The sequence below is a fragment of the Chanodichthys erythropterus genome, chromosome 20 (genome assembly GCF_024489055.1).
Source record: "Chanodichthys erythropterus isolate Z2021 chromosome 20, ASM2448905v1, whole genome shotgun sequence".
In the NCBI taxonomy this organism is placed as follows: domain Eukaryota; kingdom Metazoa; phylum Chordata; class Actinopteri; order Cypriniformes; family Xenocyprididae; genus Chanodichthys; species Chanodichthys erythropterus.
Window position 1 is genome coordinate 9,764,019 of NC_090240.1, and position 24,890 is coordinate 9,788,908.

At 36.2% G+C, this 24,890-nt stretch overlaps 2 protein-coding genes across 3 annotated transcripts in view; both read left to right on the plus strand.

The window, feature by feature from the left end:
• Window positions 1-1,127, plus strand: part of dgkaa (diacylglycerol kinase, alpha a) — a 40,530-nt gene extending 39,403 nt beyond the window's left edge. For both annotated transcript variants that reach the window (XM_067371532.1, XM_067371533.1), the window contains one exon: window positions 150-1,127. In XM_067371532.1, coding sequence (XP_067227633.1) covers window positions 150-227 — 78 coding nt within the window. In that variant the 3' untranslated portion in view covers window positions 228-1,127. The remainder of the gene's footprint in view (window positions 1-149) is intronic.
• A 1,385-nt stretch (window positions 1,128-2,512) lies between these two features.
• Window positions 2,513-19,572, plus strand: tamalin (trafficking regulator and scaffold protein tamalin). The gene is made up of 8 exons (XM_067371690.1): window positions 2,513-2,918; window positions 7,444-7,496; window positions 8,389-8,443; window positions 12,599-12,701; window positions 14,704-14,797; window positions 15,382-15,448; window positions 17,680-17,746; window positions 18,284-19,572. Exons 1-8 carry the CDS (start codon window positions 2,706-2,708, stop codon window positions 18,790-18,792), a joined length of 1,161 nt encoding a protein of 386 aa, XP_067227791.1. The 5' UTR covers window positions 2,513-2,705; the 3' UTR covers window positions 18,793-19,572.
• Window positions 19,573-24,890: the final 5,318 nt, after the last annotated feature.

Here is a 24,890-nt window from a genome sequence, read left to right on the forward strand (position 1 = left end):
TAAAAACTCGCTTTAAATTTAAATGACAAATATTCATTTTAAATGAAAGCATATTTTAGTTGTATTTAAACCTTAGTTTAGACCAATTAAAACATGTCAGCATTAAATGAGATTTAACTTATTTTATCATTTTTATTTTTCTTCCTCAGATTCACATCACACATAAGAACCAAGCCAGTATGCTGATGGGCCCTCAAGCCAAATCTGGCTTTTTCAACCTGAAATAGAGTTTACCTGCGCTTGAGGATGATCCAGATCGCTTCAAAACTGTGTGTGCATTAACAAGGACTCTGAAGCCAATGACCGTTTAAAGCCGCTATGTAAATTTTGCAAAAAAAATGCTTACTAAGGTTTTAGCTCTTACTCAAATCCTTGTGTGTTTTTAGGAGATTATCCTTACATGAGGTACAAACTCTTCACTAGTCCACCTTAACATCAGTTACGCTCTCTTTAAAGAAATGTAGTGCTCTTAAATGGTAGGCCATGCATTTTTGCATGCATCTTTTGTTTATGCTGTGATATACATATATCATATGCACAGTTCATTCCAAGTACATAGGTTGAATATTTGTTTTAAGGTTATGTAGATATACATAAAAATATGCATCACTCCAGAGTATCCAAGGTTTGATGCACAGTGACTTTAGAAACAACTCTGCAGTGCTTTTTGTTTTTCCTTTAGATTTGTTTTTCTCAGCTAAGCCTAAATCTTCTGTTGCTACTGCAGTTACTAATCATGAATGTCAAGATTAATCCAAGGTGCCAGTGTGCTCTTTACCAGAACAATTACTAGATTTAGCAAATCAAAATCTGATAAGCTTTATGAGACATAGAATTTATTTGCTGTTAAATTGTACACCTAAAATAGTAGGTGTAATATTTTAATAGTATATTGAAATGAAATCCACGGAATGTTAACTAATTTTATTAGGTTTCATTGTATTAAGAATGTATTGTGTAAATTAATGATTTTGCAACATTTCATATATTTGCATAGTGCTAGTTCTCTGTTATTCTATTTCCTTAAGATAACTCAATTGGCAAAATCCTAAAGGTTTTAGATTGAACACTGCAAATGAATGGCACTCTGGCAAGCTTTATAATTGTATGTTGTTCCTGAGAATGTAGAGGATGTATTAATTTTGTGAATTTGTCTGAATAAACATTTCAATGTTTAATGATTCTCATTATGTGTCTTTGTTTTGATAAGTCTTATGTCATATTGCCACAACGCTTTTAACAGCATTTAAGCACTAGAGGGCGCCATCAGTTTGAATCATTTTACACAAGCTTGATCAAGCACCGGGTTCATTTTCTCGTATATCTGGGCTACTGAATCTAAGTTTTGTATGTATAGCCAGGCATACACCAAAATACTCAACTGAAACGAGTAGACTCTCATACTTAACTCTCATATAATTTCTTAAAATAGCCCAAATATTAATAAATTAATATGAGCACACAATATAATATTGTGAATAGTTGTCTAATCCTTAATTGTGTTTGGTTACAACTCAAGGTTCACCTATTTTAAAAACTTTCACCAACCCTGACATATATTAGCTATAGCCTATCTGATTGTGATTGATTAGTCAGTGGACGTATTGCTCTTTTGAGTCGAATCTTTTTAATGACTCGGTTCACCAAACGCGTACGCCATGTATCGGACTGAAAACAACTCAATGATTCATTGAGCCAAAATTATATAGAGTTACTACTTGGGTTGAAAAACAGTAAAGAAAAACGCACTAGGTTTCTTTGTGAAGCTTTTATGTTATTTATATGATGATCTCATACATTTTCCTGTTTATTTTTTTATTATTATTACCTGTATTATTATTTATACTAATATAATTTTATTAATAATAATATTATTTATATTATTTATACTATATATATATATATATATATATATATATATATATATATATATATATATATATATATATATATATATATATACTATTATTTATACAAGTACTATTTGTTCAGTACTTGTATATTATATGCTGGAAATCAATTTTTTTTAAATGATTCATTGAGCCGTTCGAATGAACCGATTGTGAGCTGATGGAGGGAATCGAGAAGTTGAATGAAGTGGCTAAAAGTAAGTTACTTTAATATAAAAACACAACGATATATTACAAATAAAATGTACTGGAAATATACGTTTATTGTGTAACCGTTTTGTCAACTCACAAAACCACATAATTGATTTTAAAAATAAAAGTCAAACACTCAAAATTAAAGTAATTTTCAAGACTTATCAGGTCACCCTTGAAAATAGTGTTAACTAAATGCCTTAAATGTAATCGTAAATAATACTACTTATACCTGCAAAAGAGTTTCAATGTATGGTCGTTCCTAAGTTTCTCTTAAAAAACCAAAACATCGCTTCTGTGCATGACGGCCAATCGCATCGCGCCAATTGTATATCCCCGCCCCCTTTTAAATTTTAGCATCGCTAGGTCCCTCCCACTTTTCAAGTACTTCCAACACACATGTGCTTTGCTTTTGTTAACCCGATGAGTCTGTCCGCAGATGCTGTTGCTGCTGCTGAGACTGAAAGCTAGAGCTGGGGATTATTGCACAAGCCAAAGTGTAGGCTGGTGCCGAGTGGGTGTCTCCTCACCCACACTCAGTACTTTTCATCTCTTGCTCTTCTTTCATCTGCTCTTACTAGCTTATTGAGTGACACGCGGACTATGAAAAATATGACTTTCCGACGCGTGAAGAAGCTGAACTCAAACGAGCCGGACAGCGGGTCGTTGTGTCATGACAGTGGAGATATCTACTTTACGTCCTCCAAATCGGACAGCTGTGGGACTGTGGACCGTGGACCCTCAAACTCCACGGAGGTTTATAATTATAAGACCCTCGCTTACTCTGGAGGGACCCTACCGAGGAACTTTAAGAAGGTTAGAGCATTTAATTTTAGTTTCTAGATTCGATACGCTGTATTTGACTCCTGTTTACATGTGCATTGGCAGTTTACACACAAGTCATCAGTTTATGTTATGATATTTATCTACCTTTAATTCCCTGCTGGAAAAAAAGTCCAGCCTTAGATGATTTGCTGGGCTTAGTCAGCCTCTCTATGGTCAAACTGGTATTTTGGGTGGTTTTAGAAAAGTTCTGAGCACTTTTTCAGCTAGCTAAGACTATCTTAAACCAGACAAATGAACCATTTTAGACTGGTTTAAGCTGTTTATTTCACAGCAGTCGAGCTATTATATGACAAAAAAGCAGGAAATCCTGCTTAAACTATGTTATTAAGATTTTAGCTGGGTTAAGCTGGTCTGGCCAAACTAATGTTTAGCTAGTCTTGACCAGCACAGTTTTTGTTTTCTTCAGCTGTAGTTTCCACAGTATGTTAATACTGAACTCAGTCACACTTCATTACTATTAGCTACTAGATTGAAAACTTTAGAAGTAATATTACACTTTTAGCCACTTTTATATCTGCCCTCTATGCATGAACATCTTGAATGTATTGTATGATTTTGTCTGGCCTTAATTAAGCACAGAAACAATCCTGTGATGAGTTTGCTTGATTAGAACCAGCAGTGTTCATGCGCCACTCTCAAGTTCATCTCCATCTCTCTTAATGACTTTATATGCCATCATCATTGGCTAGAACTGGACATTTTGGATGTTTCGCTTATTGACACACCTGATTAATATCATCAGCACATTGTTTGATGCTCTGAACTGGGAAGGAGACATTCAAAATGTACAATTCTGGAGTACTTCAGGTTTAATAACCATTGTTGAAGGTAGTTAAAGTAGGTAGTCCTTGTATGAGTCTTGTCCTGAATGATTCAAGCAGTTGTCACACTTTGCTTGGCATGTGAAGAATTTCTAGATCTGCGCTCATTCACACCTGTCCATCTCTGTGCATCTGTGACCATCAGCGTGTGACGGTTCCTCCTGAAGAACCTTATTTGCATGTACGTGTGTGAACAGTTATGCAAAGATTTAGGAGAGGCTAAACTTTTTTTTTTATTTCTGAATGATTCTGAATCATTAGTGATGAGATTTGACCGCACGCTCACTTGCAAAAAGTTTTTATTAACCAACGTTTTGGCACAAAGCCTTTTTGCAAGTGAGTGTGCGGTCAAATCTCATGTATATTCGGAATCATTAGCGATCATAAAACACAGATCTCTCATATCATGCCATAGAAAGTAGAGATTTCAATGCCATGACACCACTGCGCATTAAAATCAAACACCAGAACTAACTTATTTTATTCATAGTTTGCAAAAATTTGCACAAGGTCAAAGGTTGTGTACTTAACTTCAGGTAGCAACCATTCATTCTCAAGTGAGAAATGCATAGAGCCTAAACTGGCTCAAACAGGAGGAAAATACATTTTCATGTGAATCATTTTATATTAAACATTTATTAATAGTAATATATATTTGTTATTTAAATTAGATTTCCATTTACATATCTGAACATGTATTATATTTTATTACTATTTATATTATTAATATTATTATTAATAATGCAAATTTGATTTGCACTTGCATATCTGAAAATGTTTCCCTGTACTGTTGCTAATATTATTATCATTATTATTATTAAACCAATTTGTAATGGATGGATGGTTGGTAGGTAGGTATAGACAGCGTCTAGTATAAAGTCTCCCACGCTTCCTTCCAAATCCAAAGAGAGACATTAATCTGTTGCTCACCTCTACACCGTACTCGGCTTTGGCACAAGCAGTTGCTCTCCTGGGCTTTGACCGTACAGATGTGAGCCTGCTCGGTTCTGGCCCTTGGGTTTAGACACACTGAAGTGTGTTTCATGGTCACTCATGGTGTAAAGTGTTTCCCGGTGCCTTTGGACCACCCACATGCAGGTCTGACTCTCTTGAGTAACTGTAAACAGCTCGTATGTGTCCCTGCTGAATTCTGGCCCTGCTTTTTTACAGTCCACCTCCTGTGTGGCCAGCCGAGCCATTTTATGGAACCTGACCAAGTGTCCAGGGCAGTGAAGCCCTTTTTGGATTGTCTGTGACCTCTGTGGTGTGGAAGTGAATTTACTGTGGAATTGAAAAAGCTTGAGTAAACAGGGTTTAGTGTGGTTTTGTTGTTGATCCTGTCATGAAATGGCTTTTGAAATTCAAATTGGTCTGATATGATCTCGGTACCTCTGGGTAGCTGTCTGGTGGCAATCAAAACAACATGTATAATCTAGTATGTGTTATGGCTCTGATGTTCTTAAAGGGATAGTTCACCCAATAATGACAATTCTGTCATCATATATTCACCCTCATGTCGTTTCAAATGTGTATGACTCTCTTTCTTATGTAAGTTTGTTTCTGTCACAAAATAATAATAAAAGATAATTGCAATAATTTTAAAGGATAAACTTTATATCTCTCAATTCTGACTTTTTAGCGCAATTGCGAGTTCACATCTCACAATTATTTTTTTATTCACAATTGCCAATTTATATCTCGCAATTCTGACTTATCTCAGAATTGAGTTATATAAAGTCACAACTCGCAATTGCGAGTTATGTCAGAACTGTGGGATATAAACTTACAATTCAGACTTTTTTCTTCGCAATTGTTTATATCTCGCAATTTAGCGCAATTGCAAGTTCATATCTCACAATTCTTTTTTTTATTCACAATTGCCAGTTTATATCTCGCAATTCTGACTTATCTCAGAATTGAGTTATATAAAGTCGCAACTCGCAATTGCGAGTTGTCAGAACTGTGGAATATAAACTTCCAATTCCGACTTTTTATCGCAATTGCGAGTTTATATCTCGCCATTTTGACTTTTTGTACTCCCAATTGCCAGTTTTTATCTTACAATTCTGACTTTTTTCTTCGCATTTGTTCATATCTCGCAATTCTGACTTTTTTACTCCCATTTGCCAGTTTTTATCTTACAATTCTGACTTTTTTTCTTCGCAATTGTTTATATCTCGCAATTCTGACTTTCTCATAATTGTCAGTTTATACATCGCAATTATGACTTTCTCAGAATTGTGAGATATAAACTTGCAATTGCGAATTTTATAGTCCAATTCTGTGGGGGAAAAGACTTTTTTTCAGAATTGTGAGTTTATATCTCACAATTCTGATTTTATAACGTAATTATGACTTTATATCATGCAATTCTGAGAAAAAAGTAAGAATTGCGAGATATAAACTCACAATTGCGAAGAAAAAAAGTCTGAAGTGTAAGATAAGAACAATTATTTTTTATTCCATGGCGGAAAAAAGCATCCATACTTTCTAATGTGGAATGCAAAAGAAGATATTTTAAAAAAATGTCTCAGTGTGTTTTGTTTTGTTTTGTTTTGTGTTTTGTTTTATCCATGCATTGAAAGCCAATGAGGTCCAATGTTTTGTCATTTAGGTTTGGAATGAGAGGAGGGTATGTAAATGATGACAGTTTTCATTTTTTGGATGAGCTATCCATGTAAGTCTATGTTGGTGTGTTTAAGATGAATTGGGTGGAATGGTTTTTCAACTTGCCATTTTAAGGTCAAAAACAATAGCCCCTTGACAGCTGCTTTACTCAAAAACTAGCCAGCAGCAACATTTAAATGTTGTATTTTAATTTGCAGAAATGAGTCCTAAACAAAGCTTACTCACAGCGGAGTACTACATGGCAAGCTTTCGGATTGTAGGGCAGGGCAGGTTTATGAACAGCTCTCTGTATCTGGACTCCTACACTTTGCGTGAACGCCGGGCCACAACAGGGTATTGTGCTGCGGAGAGCTTTGCTTCTCCTTCCAACTGCCCTCGAGGGACCCTCTTAGTTACATGGAAATAAATGAAGTCATTGAGGGGTCCCTACGACAATTCTCAAAGAGTACGAAAATAAAGAAAGGCAACATTTTACTAGCTTAGGAGCGTTCGTGCACAAAGTGCACTTTGTGGAAAGCTGAAGTTGTTGGGGTCGAGGTAGAGCCCGATTGAATAGACGTCTGTAAGTGAGGGTGTAATATGAATGAATTCTTATGTCCGTTGTGTGGTTTAGGTTGTTTTCTCAAAGTTATCAGCCAGTAATCAGGGAAGTTGTTGTAGAACATGACAGAACCTGTATTCGCCAATCTGGCTACATCTTAGATCGTCCTTGTGATAATTTCCAAGACATTTACAGTGATATGTATACCTGTAGTTTGGTGATAAAAGAACATGAACCAGAGAAAGCTGCGACAGAAATGGTTCAGAGAGGTGGCAGGCAGACATGCATTTCAGGTTATGTCTGTGATTGTCATCCGAGCTGTCAAACAACAAATGTGTGAAATGAACACATTGCACAACCTACAGCTCGGACTGTTTGGGAAAAGACCTGTTGATCAGGGGGGATTTCAAGTGCACAAGGGCAGATCTTCCAAAAATCACACAGACACTAATTTTCCTTCTTATCTTTCTATTTTTCTTCCTCATCTATCTGTCTTGCTGAACAGAACGGTGGGCTGCAAAAATGGAAGCCCCTCTCACAGTCTCCAGAACCACAAAGGTAAGATTGCCACTTCTTTTCTTCCACCTACACAGATTTGATTGGCGTATGCATGCGTCATCGTTATTTCCCTAAAATACACTCTATTTATTCAGACAGTTATGAAAACGTCAGATCATAGTCATTCACGCCTTTTACAAGGTGTAATGGAATAAAAATAACCCCATTTGAACAAACACAATTATGTTTACATAAAATGGCCTTTTTCAGAGGACCAAATGAATGAAATGAGGTCTGAATGAACCTGTGAATAAAAAGGTAGTGTGTGTTGGATCAGCCAGATGGTCAGATACACATATCTTTCTTCACTGTATGTATGTGTCTCTTTATTGTTGAGTATATGTATATGCATAATTCATGAGTGCCTTATGATGTAAAAGTGCTTTCAGAAAAACAGGGGTCTTGTCATATCGAAGTATTCATGATTTACATGTTTGAATCTACAGATTTCTTAATTGTCTAGACAGCTACTATTACAGAAGTCATCTCTAGTTTAAAGTGTGGTAGTCATTCATGCCCTGAGGTTGATGTTATTGTGGAAAAAAAACACTGTATATGTATGAAACTGAAAGCACACTGAAAGCATAGTTTAAGAATGAGCTGTTCAGATGTCACACCCAGAATTGGGTGCTTTTTTTTTGCTTTTAGTCCTTTTTCACACGTTTCCTATTACGCCATGAAGACACATCCTCCAATAAAGCAGTATCATGGGGTTGATTATGCATTTCCTCTGTGATCTTTCATCATCCTTGTTCCTGTAAGCATTGACAGTTTGTCAAGGTTGTGGATTGAGACTAAACCATTCAGAACATCACTTTACTGAGACCGTCTCTGTACAGCAGTCCTTTCCTCTGCTCATATTAACAGAATACTTTGCTGAATTTCCTTCCAGGAAAACTGTGATCCTGGAGAAGAAAGAGGAGGAGGCCTTTGGCTTTGAAATCCAGGTAAGAGGGATTTTGAAACTCAGTAACTGTAAATGAGATGTATATCATAATAATATATAATGTAAAACTTTTTTAAAAAGATTTAGGGTATGTTTACATGATAACGGCAACGTCAAAAATGTCAAAATGGTCCACATTCAGACAGATTAAAAACAACTTAAAGGGATAGTTCACCCAAAAATGAAAATGTTATGTTTATCTACTTACCCCCAGTACATCCATGATGTAGGTGACTTTGTTTCTTCAGTAGTACACAAAAGATGATTTTAACTGTCAGCCGTATAATGTGTGTCAATGGGAACTTCTTTTATAAGAGTAAATAAAACTTGCTTAGACAAATCCAAATTAAACTCTGCGGCTCGTGACGACACATTGATGTCCTAAGACACGAAACGATCAGTTTGTTCGAGAAACCGAACAGTATTTTATATAATTTTTTCCTCTAATACAGCACTATGTCCAACTGCGTTCAGCACTCGGTTAGTGAGGTCTGATAGAAAACTCATTCGCACTCATTTAAGTATAAGCACGAGACATCACTGTCATTGTCAGAGCGCGATCAGACCTCACTAACCGAGTGCTGAACGCAGTTGGACATAGTGGTGTATTAGAGGTAAAAAATCATATAAATACTGTTCGGTTTCTTAAACAAACCGATTGTTTCGTGTCTTAGGACATCAGTGTGTCGTCACGAGCTGCAGAGTTTAATTTGGATTTGTCTATGCAAGTTTTATTTACTCTAATAAAAGAAGTTCCCATTGACACATTATACGGCTGACAGACGGCAACGGTTGAAGTTAAAATCATCATTTCTGTTCTACTGAAGAAACAAAGTCACCTACATCATGGATGCGCTGGGAGTAAGCAGATAAACATCAAATTCGTGCTCTTTGAAACCCATTTTCAAAAGTTTGCATTTTCAGGCCCCCAAAAATGCAAAAAGTTTTCTGTTTTTAGTTGGAAATGGTGTCATGAAGCTTGTACATGTGGGTGGGCTGCTCAGGATTAAATAAAAGCAAGACCTTGGATGAAAGATCTCTTCATTGTTAAATAGCTGTTATATTTAGCTTTAAGGTCTCACTTGTGATTACACTGCAGTGGATGGCACCTCATTTCAACAGAATCAAGTATTAGCTAAGGTTTATCCATGCATAATCCAGTTGTAGTTTTGACAGAATCAAAAATCTTGATGTGGGACCATAATTGTCTGTCTTAGCTTGTTTTCTTGTAATTTATTCCTCACAACACTCGCTTTATCAAAGCCCGGTTCCTCAATGTGGAATCGATTATGAACTCTACATTAGTAATTATTTATCCCGCTTCAAAGCAGTATGACATTTGTTATGACAAATGTGCCAGATAGCTATATTTAGTAATGTATAATAGTTCAGATGCAGGATGGAGGACCCCTCCTTTCCTGCCTTGTCCTCTAGTATAGGATATGACATCAAGTTTTTGTCACATGATAGGCGACATATCAAGAAATGAATTGTTTTCTGGGACGGCATACAGTAGACAACATTGTTTGAGTCTCTTTGCGGCGGGTATACGGTTGCCCTATCTACTATGTAAATATGTCTGTACTTTGCATCCTGAGGCTCTTAGTGTCTCAGAGATTCGTGTAAGCATTTGGAGTGTGTGGGAAGAGGAAGGAAGCAGACGATTCCAAACGTTTGAAAACACTTTACAAATGATTCACGTTTCAGAGATGTTTGCTTTTTTTTTTTTCTGCTTTTTTTGTGGCTTTTCTTAAAGGGACAGTTCACCCAAAAAATTATGTTTTCAAAATTTACTCATCCTCGTGATATTTGAAACTTGTGTTAGCTTGTTTCTTCTGTAATATATTAAATACGTTTTTTGTAGCAGAATGAGAATGTCAAAAATGTGGTGTGTATGTTTCTCACGTAAATCTTGTTGCATGGTTTTCGAAGACTTGAAATTTAGCACACAAGTCATATGGACCACTTTTTATGGTGCCTTTTTGGTCCCAGTCCCCATTCACTTTCATTGTAATGGTAAGGAGCAGCGTGAGCTTTCTTTAAAACATCTTTTGTCCTCTGCTGAAGAAAGAAAGTCATAGGGGTTTGTAACAGTGGGTGAGTAAATGACGACAGAAATGATGACCGTTTTTGGGTGAACCATACCTTCACAAGTCATCAAGAGTTTAGTCAGATTCACCTTTCTTTTTTGACAAAATGAGGTTTAACAGTGTCCTCCGCTCACGAAGCTGTTAACCTCAACAACTGCTTTGGGTTTCAGAATAGGAAATGAGCACCAACATCAGTCATCCTCAAAGCCGTTGAAATGAAGCGTTCCTACGCATTTTACACGCTTAAGAAATTGTCATTCATTGTGAAAGCGAAACATTGTGAGAGCTTAGAGCCACAGCGCGTCACTTTGGTGACTGGTGAAAACATTGCGCGCCACAAAAAACATTATGGCTCCGTGCACATCAGGAAACTAGCAGCAAATTGAGATGCTCATTTGAATCTGCTCATGTCAGAGAACTAAAGATACCACTGATACTAAAGGCACTAACATGCAAATGACCCTTCCAAATGGCGTCAGTATATCAGCATGTGCGTCTTGACATGAGCTACTGATTACAGTTATGGTGGAAACTGAAGCTGATATTTTGCATATCGACTTCTCACCAAGTCTCTTCCTGCTCTGTTTTAAGCTCTTGCTGTGCAGAGGTGCATTGTGTTCTTAACTCATAGAATTTGAAGTGTAATTCTCTAAAATATCTCACACCAACATGATGTGTTATAGCTGCTTAACATCCTTCAGTTTACACAGAGATCCATATGGTAGTCCACTGAAGCTGACTTAAGTTGTTTTATTGCAGAGTAGATAAACTGCACAAGATCTTACTGGTGCAAACTTCATTGTATTGCTATTATTTAAAATATTACTTTTATAAACTTTATTTTTTTTACTCAATTTACATCATTTAAATTTAAAACGTATATTATCCAGCCATTTTGAAAACCACTTGACCCATGTAAGGTCATGGATATACTATATTTTATTGTATTATATTGTGTTATATTATAATATTTTGTATTATCTAATTTGCAAACCGCTTTGTAGGTTTATATATGTTATATGTTATTTGTTATGTTATGTTATGTTATGTTATGTTATGTTATGTTATGTTATGTTATGTTATGTTATGTTATGTTATGTTATGTTATGTTATGTTATGTTATGTTATGTTATGTTATGTTATTAATCGCATCCAAAATAAAAGTTTGTATTTGCATTTATTTTGGATGTGATTAATCGCGATTAATAGTATTTCACGACACTAATATATTATATTATATTATATTACATTACATTACATTATATTTAGTGCTGTCAAATGATTAATTCACGATTAATCGCATCCAAAATAAAAGTTTGTATTTTAGTTTTATTTTTGGATGCGATTAATTGATTAATCGTTTTTCACAGCACTAATTATATTATATTATATTATATTATATTATATTATATTATATTATATTATATTATATTATATTATATTATATTATATTATATTTTAAATCTTTCCTTTTTGACTGATTATCACTCTAAAATGCTTCATGTTACAGAAGTAAAATGTGTTTTGACACCAAGTAAACTCGCTGTATCTTTTGCTAACGCTCAGAAATGGTCTTAAAATGTAAAATGCTGATCAACCAAAAAAAAATGTTAGCCTCAGCTAGTTGGCTTGGCTTGGAGTTGTTTGGGCGTAATGAACATCCAAATGACAACAAAACATAGACTTTTTAAATGGCCTAGTTTCGGTGTGCCTTGTTTATCAAGGATGTTTGCATGTGAGTAAACCACCTGGAGCCATTCCTCACGTTCAGCTTCCTTTAAGCCATTTAGTCTGTCAGTCAGTCTTTATGAAGCCGTGCAGGTCAACATTCTAGTCTTTGAGCACATGTTGGTGTTAAGCCACTGTGAAAAGGCTATCAGACCTGATTTAGCAATGCTACGTCGAACAATAAGCCCCAGCTTTCAAGAAAATGGCACACCTTTGCTAGCTAGCCTATGACTCATTTTGTTTACTTTAGTATAATCTGAATGCATATCTATAAATAACATTACTCCCAGCACAAGAGACAGCATTATTTACCATCCTTTTCGTGTGTGTGTCTGCAGACATACGGACTGCATCACCAGAGTGAGAACTCGGTGGAGATGTGCACCTTTGTTTGCAAAGTTCACGAAGACAGTCCTGCCCAACTTGCAGGCCTTAAAATCGGTAAGTGTGCTTACATTAACACCACCCTTAATGTTTGCTCATTCAGTCCTGCTCTAAACCAGCATTTGACACAAAGGCTAGAATATTCAGAGTGGTCCTTGGGGTCAAAGGGAGTACATTTCAAAGCAATAACAAGGATCAGTTTCCCTCATCCACATCTTGAACATCCTGTTTTGTAGTAAAATGAGTCTCTGCGAACGGGAGTAATATTTCAGAAGGCTTGCAAATGTCTTGCTTTCTGACAGCAGGACAGTTGAGTGGCAGCCCTACTGTTTAAGCAAGAGCAAATATTACAGCGCGGCACCCACGCAGACAGTTGATGGATTTTTACTCTTTCAAACTGTAAAACAGGATACAGTCAAGCCACTCTGTGGCTTTTTGTGGGCTGCATGTTTATATACAAGCTCTATTTTAATCTGCAAAACATTTCTTTTGTTTCCTTTTTGTTTGAGATCTTGTTGTACTTGGGATAAATTGTTCATCCAGGCATAAATAAAATAGAGCTTTTTAGTCCAAAAAATCTGGAAGATAATTTAGCATTTTTAAGCCATGAGTTCCCTTTAGAAAATGTGACAATTTTCAAATTTAATAAATACACTTGTTAAAATGTTTGGAGTTTCATGCTCACCAAGACTGCATTTATTTGGTTCAGTAAAAACTGTAATGTTGTGAAATATTACAATTTAAACATAAGTTTTTTTTAACATTATGTATCTTTTATTGTCACTTTAATGCAAACTTACTCACTGGAAACTTTTAAACAGTAGGTTTGTGGTTAACATTGCTTCAACTAATTTTGCTCTATGAAATAAATGTATTATATCTCAACCATGAATTTTGAAAGCATTGTTGGTTACAACGGTTGTCCAGTTTTGCATCTTTGTGGTAGTTTAAATAAAGATGCTCACAAGTTTCTTTAAAGATTAGAGTTTTAAAACTAGGGTTTTTTAGAGTTTTTAAAAAGATTTTTAAGCAAGATGTTTTTCTAAAAATACTTCTTTGTCATTGTCCTATAATGCCATATTCAGGCTTTTATGAGTTGTTAACACTTGCTGGAAATGTAATATATGCAAAATCTGTAATCTTTTCTCTAATCTCAAAAAGAACAAACAGTTTTGCATCTAAAATACCCATTTGCTCTGTCCTAGGATCAGTTGATCTTCTCCAAAGTTTAAAATACAACAAATGCTATTCATAGACAAACTGATGTCAGATCAGTAGTAAAGAGGAACTCCTACTCAAGAGTTGCTGTGCGTGTGTGTTGGTTTCGCTTCCTGCATTCCCTGCATGCTTTGCGCTATTGTCGTCTTTAGTCTGTCTCTCAAAAGCACATGACCTCATCGTTTTGAGACAAGAACACCCAAAACTCTTGTGAGAGAAAAGGAATTGTTTCATTACATATCGATGTGTGAAGTCCAGCCCCTCCCCGGCAGATGTGTCCCAAAAACAGTTGATTTTGTATGGAGAAAAAGCTACATTTTTACATCAAATAAAATTAAGTGTTATTTTGGGTTGATTTGTAATGTGAGAAGAAGAAAAAACACAAGAAGATTATAATCTATTCCAGCGGAACACAAAAGGAGGTGTTTCGCAGAATGATTACGCTGCTCTTTTCTGTACAATGAAAGTGAATGTGATGTCAAGTTTTGAAAAAGCACCATAATAGCAGTCCATTCAACTCTATTTCAAGTGATCATACAAAAGCTTTCTGTTAGTAACAGACTAAACTGAACGTTTTCACTGAAAATGTTTCCTCTGAACGCTTGCGTAGCACCTGTGGTCATTCACCATTCACTTTTATTGTGTTGAAATGGGACATTCTGCAATACGTGTCGTCTTTTGTGTTCCTTAGAAGAAAGTCAGTCAATACAGGTTTCAAAATACATGAGGGGGAGTAAATTATCATGAAAGAATTGACATTTTTGGTTGGCAGCATAGCACACAAAAGTTTCATTCAGATCTGTTCTCAGTTGAACACTCTTCTCTGGTCTCTCGTTTGTAGGAGACACGATCGCCAGCGTGAACGACACTTCTGTGGAAGGCTTTCGCCATAAAGAAATCGTCCAGCTCATTAAATCATCAGGCGACAGCATTAGGTATGTAGATGTTAGATGTTCTTTCATGTCACACTTTCCCCAAAATAAAATGGACGTTAAATTGAAGCTAAATTGTTTTAAGTGTACCTGTGGTCTTTTCTGATTAGCTTGAAGAATTAGATCTGCTATTACTTGATTGTAAGCACACTTTCCTTCCCCCTTTTATTTCCTGTTTAATAAAAGATGAAAGCCCAGTGAAAATAAACTTCCATTTATAAAGTGTGGATGTGAACCACATGAATGCACAGCAGTTCATGCTTTCGCTCTCCACGGCTTTGAACCCACTGATTTCCACAGGGTTATGTTGTAAATGAGAAAGTTTACAACAACCCAGTAAAAAGAGGTTCCCTCTTCATATCAATATCAACAGTGCTGGTTTTGAAATCATATACATTTGGGGGAAGGGGAGTTTTAAATTGCCACTAAGCTCATATTCGCACATGTTGTGGTCTGAAGTCTGTTTTAAAGAGCTCTTTGACTTTAATTGGTGTGTTTATTAGATTGAAGGTTTGAAGACATGTAATACCGCACGGTATAGGAAGTGGCTTTATCATGCAACGCTCTGTTCTTTTGTTCCTGTCTAGGCTAGAAACGGTTTACAGCAACTCTATTAGAAAAGCAGAATTGGAAGCCCGACTGCAGTATCTAAAGGTAAGCTTCTGGAACCACATGCAAACCGTCATGCGCATATCAAGCAGCGTGTCGGCTCGTATACCGAGACGTTTACAAGTGTTGTAATGTAAGCCCAGCTTTCACACAGCTGCCCCGGTCTGGCACCAAACGCTAGTGCTGATCACACCTGTTTCCTCTCACACCCCACCTGTTCCAATGACAGTCCAGTCTTAATCCTCACATACCACAGTACAGCTGAAAAGAAGCAAGGCACATTTTTACATTCCTCAGGACATTCTCATATGTGAAAGAAGATGCCTAGGCTATAAAGTTTAACTACAAAAAGACTACGGTTTCATTGTGGTACTCACTTCTGCAGGCTTTGAGAGTAGCTGAATCACCGTGATGGTGAACATGGTTCTAAATGTGTTCCTGCCATATTTGATACAGAGCTCTTTTGAATTCAATTCACAGTTTGATATGAGGCTGTCTTTTGTAAATGTTATAATATTAACTGAGATGATGATGTAACTAGACGGGAAGAGTTTTACAGTCGTTGATTGGAGAACTTTAAACCAATATGTTTTGGCACACATGCCTTTGTCATGGTTGAAAGAGGTTATTTAAATATAAACTAAAACTTATTTAAAGTCAATCGGTGGAGTAGTAGACAGAAATGTCTGATATCTACCAATTAAACTAGTGGCTAATGGGAAAATAATGGGAAGCATGATATAATGGTGCCATATTCGTTTTTTTTTGTTTTTGTTTTTTTTTGCATTTTGCATTTATATTAAATGTTTAATTTTTAATGCTTATTTACTTTTTGTTTTACATCTAGAGTATGTGCCATCATGTAATGCTCACGCTTTAGTGTTATCCTTAACTGGAACGGTTAAAAAATAAAATCAAAATAAAACTGAAATATAATATAATATAATATATTAATGTTACATGATGAAACCTAAACTTTGTATTTCAGCAACAGATCTAATTTCCATTTAAGTTGAAGTATCAAAATGACTAAAACTGCAATTAAAAATTAATTTTATTTATTTATTCAAGCTTAATAGAAATAATAAAAGAACAATAAAATGGCAGTCACATAACAAAATTACTATAAAAAAACTAATTAAAATAAAAACTGAAAATATAAAAGCCAATTTAAAACAATAATAACTATACAGAAGAGGATTAGGGCCAAGCAATAATAAAAAAATAAAACCATCTCGAGATTAAAATTGTTAAATTTCGAGAAAAAAGTCGAGATAAAATGTTGAGAATAAACTTGTTAAATTATGAGAAAAACTCGTTAAATTTCGAGGAAAAAAACGTGTTAATTTGTTCTCATAATTTAACGACTTTTTTTCTCGAAATTTAATGACTTTATTCTCAACATTTTATCTTGACTTTTTTCTCGAAATTTACCGATTTTTTTTTTTTTTTTCTCGTAATTTAACGAGTTTAACTCAACATTCTATTTCGACTTTTTTCTCGAAATTTAACAACTTGAATATCGATGGTTTTATTTTTTTATTGTTTGGCCCTAATCCTCTTCCGTATAACTATAATAGTATATAAATAATACTAAAGTCAAGTCACCTTTATTTATATAGTGCTTTTTACAATGCAGATTCGAAAATAACACTTAAAGTTAATATTTAACAACATTAATTTAACTCTGTTAAATGTAATTTGTTTTAAAACCTTAAAATGAATATTCGTTTTTCATACCGCACATTATAATGTTGTTCTACCTAAATTTACTTGTATCATTGAATTTTTTTATATATTTAAACAAAATAATGTTGAATTAATATCAGTCGATAACAGTTATCTCCCATAACATAAAAATAATTATCTGCTCTTTGCTATTGCTAACACTTACCATGAGTTTAGTTTTTTTTTTATTGTTGTTGCTATTTCAGATTCAGTAGAATAACAGATAAAACCAATCAAAACCTCAATAATTACAAAAAGCTTAAAAATATCATCACAAACCACTTTTTCAGTCATTCCTTCAGCAAATTAACTTTAAGAAAAGAACTATGAATCTAAAAAATTGGACCCAGACAACAAAGAACTCTGCATTTCATTCAAATTTGCTGGCTTGTTGGTGTGAGAAGTAGCGATGGAGAACTGAGAGCTATGTCTGACTTCACTGACCACACACTTCCCTGTTCTCTATGATGATGGTTGGGAAAAAATAAATGAACAGACCAGCCAAATGACATGTGAAATGACTCTTACGGTGTCTTTTATTTCTCCAGCAAACTCTGCATGAGAAATGGGATGAATACAGATCTCTAATGGTGCAAGAACAGCGGCTTGTGCATGGTGAGTTTTAGCACATGATACCAATCTTGCTAACCCAGACCTTTGAATGATAAGCCAGCAATTGCTTATGAGGTTGTTTTAGAAGCATGTAAACACTGGACGTGTGACATTTGAACACTTCTGCATGTATTTATATAACACAAAACACTTCCTGTTAGCACAATGTTGTATTAGACACTTAAAGAAGAAACCAATTTAGAAGCATATGCTAGTATATTTCCGGTGGGACTAAGGCTCAAACCAAATGTCTTAGCATAGTACTTTACTAGCCTGCAGGATCTCTTAAAGACCTCTTAATTGTAGAAAATCTCAGGTCTTAAAGTGACGGCAGCCTAATATATCTGCTGCTAAATTATGAGATATTAAAAACCTCTATATGGCAGTTTTTCCTCATGATAACGATGTCAAAATTGTGGCAAATGCTGAGTGGCTGATAACTTTTGAAAACCACTAGCCACAATGGCTGGAAAGTTAATGTCAATCTATTAGCTAAATTAACCTCTGAAAGAATTTAACTATCTGTTTTCACTCTCACAGGCATCGTAATGAGTGACGTTTCTGTGTACGAGTCCCTGGAGTCAGCCGGAGTGTACGGTAGTCTGGGAGCTCCAAGCCCAGCGGCCATGCGTGCGTTACGTGGCACCGACAGCACGAGCAGCAGCGCGAGCCGCCTCAGTGCCGCCACGGCCGAGGACGATCCACTCTACCAAACCTGCATCTTCCAGGGGGAACGTGCCAACAATGCCAGCAATGATGAGCTCGATACGAACCAAGAGAAGACTCAAAGCGGCCGTCCACGGCTCATCCGGCCCGCCAGCGAGCTCTTTGCTACTGCCAAGACAACCCTGACACGCAGCGCCAGCACACGCAGCTACATGAGGGGCCCGGCGTCGTCGTCGTCCTCGGTGCCTAATGGAGAAAAACAGCAGTGTGGAGGGTTCAGCACACTGCAGCGCAAACCCAAACAGAAGAGCTTCAGGCGGAGGCTGTTGAAATACATTCCTGGACTAAACCGACCCCTGGAAGAGGAGGAAAGCAAACTTTGAGAAGCTACAACGAACTGAAATTCACTTAGCCAAAGACTGAAGGTTTAAAACAAGAGAAATGCATCCAATAAAGCACACTGAAGACCAAAATTGAAGGCCAAGATAAACCAAAGAATCTAGTGATTGATTTTTTTTTTTTTCTTTTCCCAAGAGCCTGTTAATGAGAGCCTCATTCATTTCCAATGTTTAGATCAGTTTAGAAGTAATTTAATTTGAGTGTGCTAAAAGTTTCAAAGCCTTTGCTTTTAAAATCTGAACACAAAACATTTACACAGGACTGGTTGGGCAACTTAAATGTTTGTCTAAAATGCTGAGTAGGTGTGGATGTATGTCTGTTTGTTGCTGGAATATTGTTTAAAATTCTATAACCAGTAACAGTCAACAAGACCTAAATATGTGGCGAAAATGTAAACTAAAAAAAAAACAACCAATGTGTCTTAATCACTTTGTCAACCCCTTACACTTTATTAACATTGTCTAACTTTATTTCCTGGTGCACATTTTTCATCTAAATCAAGAAGCAAATGTTTGTACATATTTTGTTTAATGTTTAAGTTATTTATTTAATGTTTGTTTTCAGTTTTTGTGAAGTTTATTTTGTTGTTGTTGTTGTTTTGATATTTGAAGATGCACAAAATGAAGGATTTTTTTTTATATATATAATTTGATCATTTATATTTGAAAATACTTGGGTCCTGAAGGATATTTAATTTCTGCCTTTTTGGCAAGTATTTGTAAATAACTTTTATTATTTTTTTTGAAAATACATATTGAAAATAAAAGGATTTTTGCTTAATTTCTCTAGTATGCTTTTTTTTTCTTTCTTTTTTTTTTCTATGTTGAATTCATATTGCCATTGCTCAGGTAACTTTTTCCCGCAAGTCCCCACAAGTGCTCGTATTGTGCTTTGATTTCTTCCCAAAATATTTTTCTTTGCACTTACGATACCGGCAGCTCATACAAAAGACTACAGCTTAATGTGCTTTCCTAACCTCAGAAACAACATCTTCCTATGGGGCAGAGACTGTGTGTTTTGTTGTATGAAGGGGCTAGTAACATTCCTCTAATGCTGGGCTCTTTGAGACCAATTCATTGTAGGGAATGTGTGGATCGCTGTTAGGAATATCTGTTGGAATGTGCATCTAAAGAGTGACCCCAGGATTCCAGGCCACAAGCCTTGATTCTCTTGCTTTAGGTCAGAGCTGAACCCTTGCCCTCTGCCTGCACACACAAACACATTCTCCCATGGTGCTTTGACAAGACACAAACCGCATCATCATCCCAGTGTAGCGCCTGACCTTCCAGGTCACAAAATACCCCCCCTTCTGTTTTCTATGGCTCTCTTTACGTCGTTTCCCTTTTGTCTGCCTTCACAGCCGGTGCCCGTTACGTCAGAGCCTCTTTGGATGGTCGCTGGTGGTGTCAGTACTGCATAACTCCCTGTGTCTTGATTAGCTATTGTTTTGTCTTCAGTTACAGAGATGGGTGTGTGGGTAACTTGTCAGCTGAAGACATAATTGGGTTTTTGAGCAGATTTTGAAGGCTGAAGTCATTTCAAGTCATGACGATTGTTAAAAAAAAAGTGAATGCATAATTAGAAGACAAGGGGACCTAAAGCAAAGCCATGAATGGGCCATTTAATGGCTGGGCAAAACAATGGGATGACAGTTCGTTGCATGTAATTAGCACAGCAAGAGAGATGGAGCTTGGTAGAGATGGGACACTAGAATTTATATGTGTATTCATATCTAAGTGATGTTTGCCGAAGTAAGCGTCCCTATTTTATTGCTTATACTTGGGGTTGTTCTGATCCACTAAATGAAAAAAAAAAAAAAATGTGTAACCTGTTTCGCACCATGTGTGCTTTGGACTGATACTTAGTTATAACCGACTTAAAATTGATTTAAAAAAAAAAAAAAATTAAAATCCAATATAGTATTTGCATTAAAGACGTGACCTGAGTCACATATGTTGGCCAGAATCCCCAGCAGGGGCCTTTTTTAAATTGGGCCAGTACCACCAAACAAATGCAAAAGGACACGCTAAAAACCATTTAGAACACTTTAGCAACCACACAGCAACGTTCAAACAACCACCCACAGCCAAGTATCATGACAATAAGTTTAGCATAGACATTTACCCTGCGTATGCAAGTATTTGTGCGTTAAAATGTGTGCGTGAACATTTTTATGATTCAAATTCGCACTTAAAATGAATCTGAATTAAATAAAAAATCAGAATAAACTCAATCTACACGTAGGCGAAAATAAGCAAGAGACCGATTAAGTTGCGGAAAGCCCTTATATGGAAATGTTTGGGCGAGTTTTATGCAAATTACTACCTGCAGGCACGCGCCCCCTTATTTTGAATTCATCATTAACATTAAACGAGGGTAGGAAATGTGAGCGCGCTGGCACATGTTATGATTCCAGTGGAAATTTTGCACGAAAACGTAAGTGTGTACTCATAAATACATAATTTGTCATTAATTAAAGAGGCCAATAGTCTTCATAAAATATATTGTGTACTATAAACATATTTGTTTGTGTGATTGCTAACACGGGAAAGTCAGTAAACAGTCCCAAAAGCCATGAGGCGATTAGATGTTCAGCACCAACAGTAAAAACAACATGTGGACAACGGCTTTTCTCCCCAGACGTTACAACTGACATGCAAAACTCGAGAGACTTACTTTGCCAGTGATGATATTCCAGTTTTCTGAACTGACTGCATCCTTAATACTGTGTTTCCAACATTCACACAGAACAGTCTGTCTATGTTCATGCTTTTAATTAGAGCGTGTTATATAATAACTTGAGGAATAGGCCAGAATGCATTGAGCTGCTTCTGCATCTCATTACACTATCCTGGTGAAATTAACTTAAAAAATGTACGTCATTGGAGTTTAATTAAATTAGTTTGAACTTAAACTACGTAATATAGAGACTTTAAATAAATTAAGAAAGTTTTGCTGTTGACAGACTTATTTGGAAAAAGGAACACATTTGTTGGCCCTCATTTTTTTAAAGCATAAAACTGCTATTCAAAATAAGAAATCGAACAAAGTCTGTTTGCAGCCATGTTTTGCCATTGCTATTTTGCCACGTTTTACTCACTTTTGTGAGTTTGAATAGACATCTCATATCTTCACTGTCTGCAACAGCTTTTTCACACTGATATTTTGAGAGCTAAGATGAACTGACCCTTGATAAGTGTGATGTGAGATTAATGTCCGTTATGATAGGAAGTGAATGAGGTGTGGGTATCTGGTTGAAAATCTTTTAGAGCTTCTTGGTCGAGGTCTCAAGGGTGTAGGCTACAGATTTGTGCAACAACATCCCTCCAAATCAGTATCTGCATATAGTAAATATATGATGACAGACATAAGTATATAGAAGAGCAGAGAGGATTTTCTAATCCACATCCATGGTCACTAATTTTGTCAGTAGTAGCCTATTCAATATATTTCAAAATTGATTTTATATTTTATATATAAAATATAAAGATAAATAACATTAGAATGACTGTGTGTGTAAAATGACTAAAAAAGATTGTCACAAAACAAGTATAATTTATGAGTTTCATTTTTGAAAAACAGATGTCATGCCAGTATTACAAAATAATACTTAATATTAATTGAGAAACAGTAACAATCATTAAATCCCTTTGCTGACTAGTGCAAAAAGAATATTGTAGCAGTCCACAAGTGTGTTTTGTTGCCTATTGCTTAGGAGGAAGTTGAGTGGATTGATATATGTGTATATCTTGGTGTGCTCACATGAACACGAGAGAGACTCAAGTCACATGTGCAGACAGGATGTGGCAGAGAGATTGTGCAGGAAATGCATCACAATGCAAAGCTGCCTGGTGAAAAAGAGACTGCAACTCTTTCCAGAGAAAGAAAAGTTTTTGTTATCTAGTAGTCCCATTTGAAGGGGATTCACAGGACAGGATAATGTTTCGAGATTGAAATCAAAGTAAAACCTCTTTTCCACCTGAGAAGTTCCCCAGATTAAAACGAGACATATTTATATGTCATTGCATCACTTGAATCTTTTTTTTTTTTTTACCGCTATAATCACCAATAATGTCATTGGTGTCCTCCCCCCCCCCCAGTTTATTTCAGTTAACCTATGCTACGCTGATCCTTTTATTGCATTTATATAGTGGATTGTAATCTAATTTAATTAAGTTAAATAGTTAAAGTCAACATGAAATCAAAATTGACAATTCATATTTTTATGGAATATTGCAGTATTTATTATAAATGATTTATCTGAGCACATCATTATTTTAATTTTTTTTATTCATGTGCCCTTAACTAAAATAACTTCCCCTCCCACTTGCACCCACATCTTGTCTGATGACATTTACTGGTGCGAGGGTGAGCGAACCTGTCACAGATATAACAAACCACAACAATCCAACCATCAATTCCAGATGGACAAAATTAAAGTCCCGCCCAACTTTTTTTCTTGTTCGATTTATGTCCAAATGTTTTGCAAATTCAGTACAATGCTGACTTTAAAAACGTGATTTTACAATACAAAAAATATATATATATATAACACAGTGGCAAGTTGGCAACATATTTAAATCAGTGGATCTCTTTTTGACTTTTGACTTCGAGCATATTTATATATATATATATCAGTATGTCTTATTTTAAATTATTTTAAAGGTCCCGTTCTTCGTGATCCCATGTTTCACGAAGAACGGGAGTGTGTAATGTTGTTGTTTGAGCTTTAAAATTTTACAGATTTTATTTATACTCTAAGTCCAATGCCAAGCGAGATATTTTATTTAACAGAAGTCGCCTACATCGAACGGCCAGTTTGGACTACATCCCTCTACTTCCTTCTTTAATGACGTCACTAAAACAGTTTTTTGACTAACCTCTGCCCACAGGAATACACAAAAAAAGGGGGCATGGTCTTGTGGCGCTCCCATGGAGAAGAGCAAGAGTTGCGTTTGTAGAGTGTGTTTGTCGCCATGTCGTCGAAACGCTGTTATTTTCATCCCGCAGTCCAATCACCTTTGTTTGGCCTTCCCAGGGACGCTGTACTTAGAGATCAATGGTTACAATTTATGTTTAACTCGGTTCCCGAAAATTATAATTGTGGTATCCTTACTGCATTAGTTAATGTTGGACTGCAGTGCACATAATGGCCACAAGAGGGGACTATGTTTATGTATATGGCTGTTTTCCGTATGAGGTACTCTTCTGAGTGAGTGCTAACGTTGTACATTTTCTGTCGCTGCTTGTGGAGATTAAAGAGTTCAGTCTCTCGGGAATTATTGTCTTTTGTGTTCATTCGGCACAACACCACAATAATCCACATGTAAAACTATGTGCAGCACACGTTATGGTAAGAGGCGTGACCTTTCCGGGCAAGGAGCGCTAAGCTGCTGTCGAATCACAACACAGGAACCGCTGGCACAATCAGAACTCGTTACGTATTTCTGCAGGAGGGACTTCATAGAACATGAACACATGTTATATTGCACACTATAAACACTATCAAAGCTTCAAAAAAAAACAAAAAACGGGACCTTTAAAGGTACAGGTAGCTTTTGGCCCTCTAGCGGTTAAAAAACAAAACTGCTTGTATTTTGCGGAACAACATTGTTTTGGTGGTGCTTCGGCCCTGCGTGACACTGTGGATGAATTTACAACATTTCAAATCCCTCAGTTCTCACATCTCCAAAAAGCCGATGTTGATTCTTGTTTTATTACGAGCTCTGTCGTGTTCTGTTTTTGCAAGCAGAAGCTCCTCTGTTTGGCGTTCCCCGGAGATTTAGCATGCTCCGTGACAACTTTTCTCGCTCATTGTGACAACTAACCTATTCCACTCTCACACCATACATGCGTCAAAGTAGCCAGAGCAACTTTCCCCTATTTATGGATATGACGAGACACGCACTGACGAGTGACACAAGTTTTACATTTTGCGAGAAAAGCATTTTGTTAATTTTGAATAAAAAAGTTACAAAGTGTACCTTAAGTCATCTTGAGGCCCCCTTTGAAGTTTTTTGAGGCCCCCTAGTGGGTCCAGCCCCCCGGTTGAGAACCACTGATTCAATTCCTCTGCCAACCT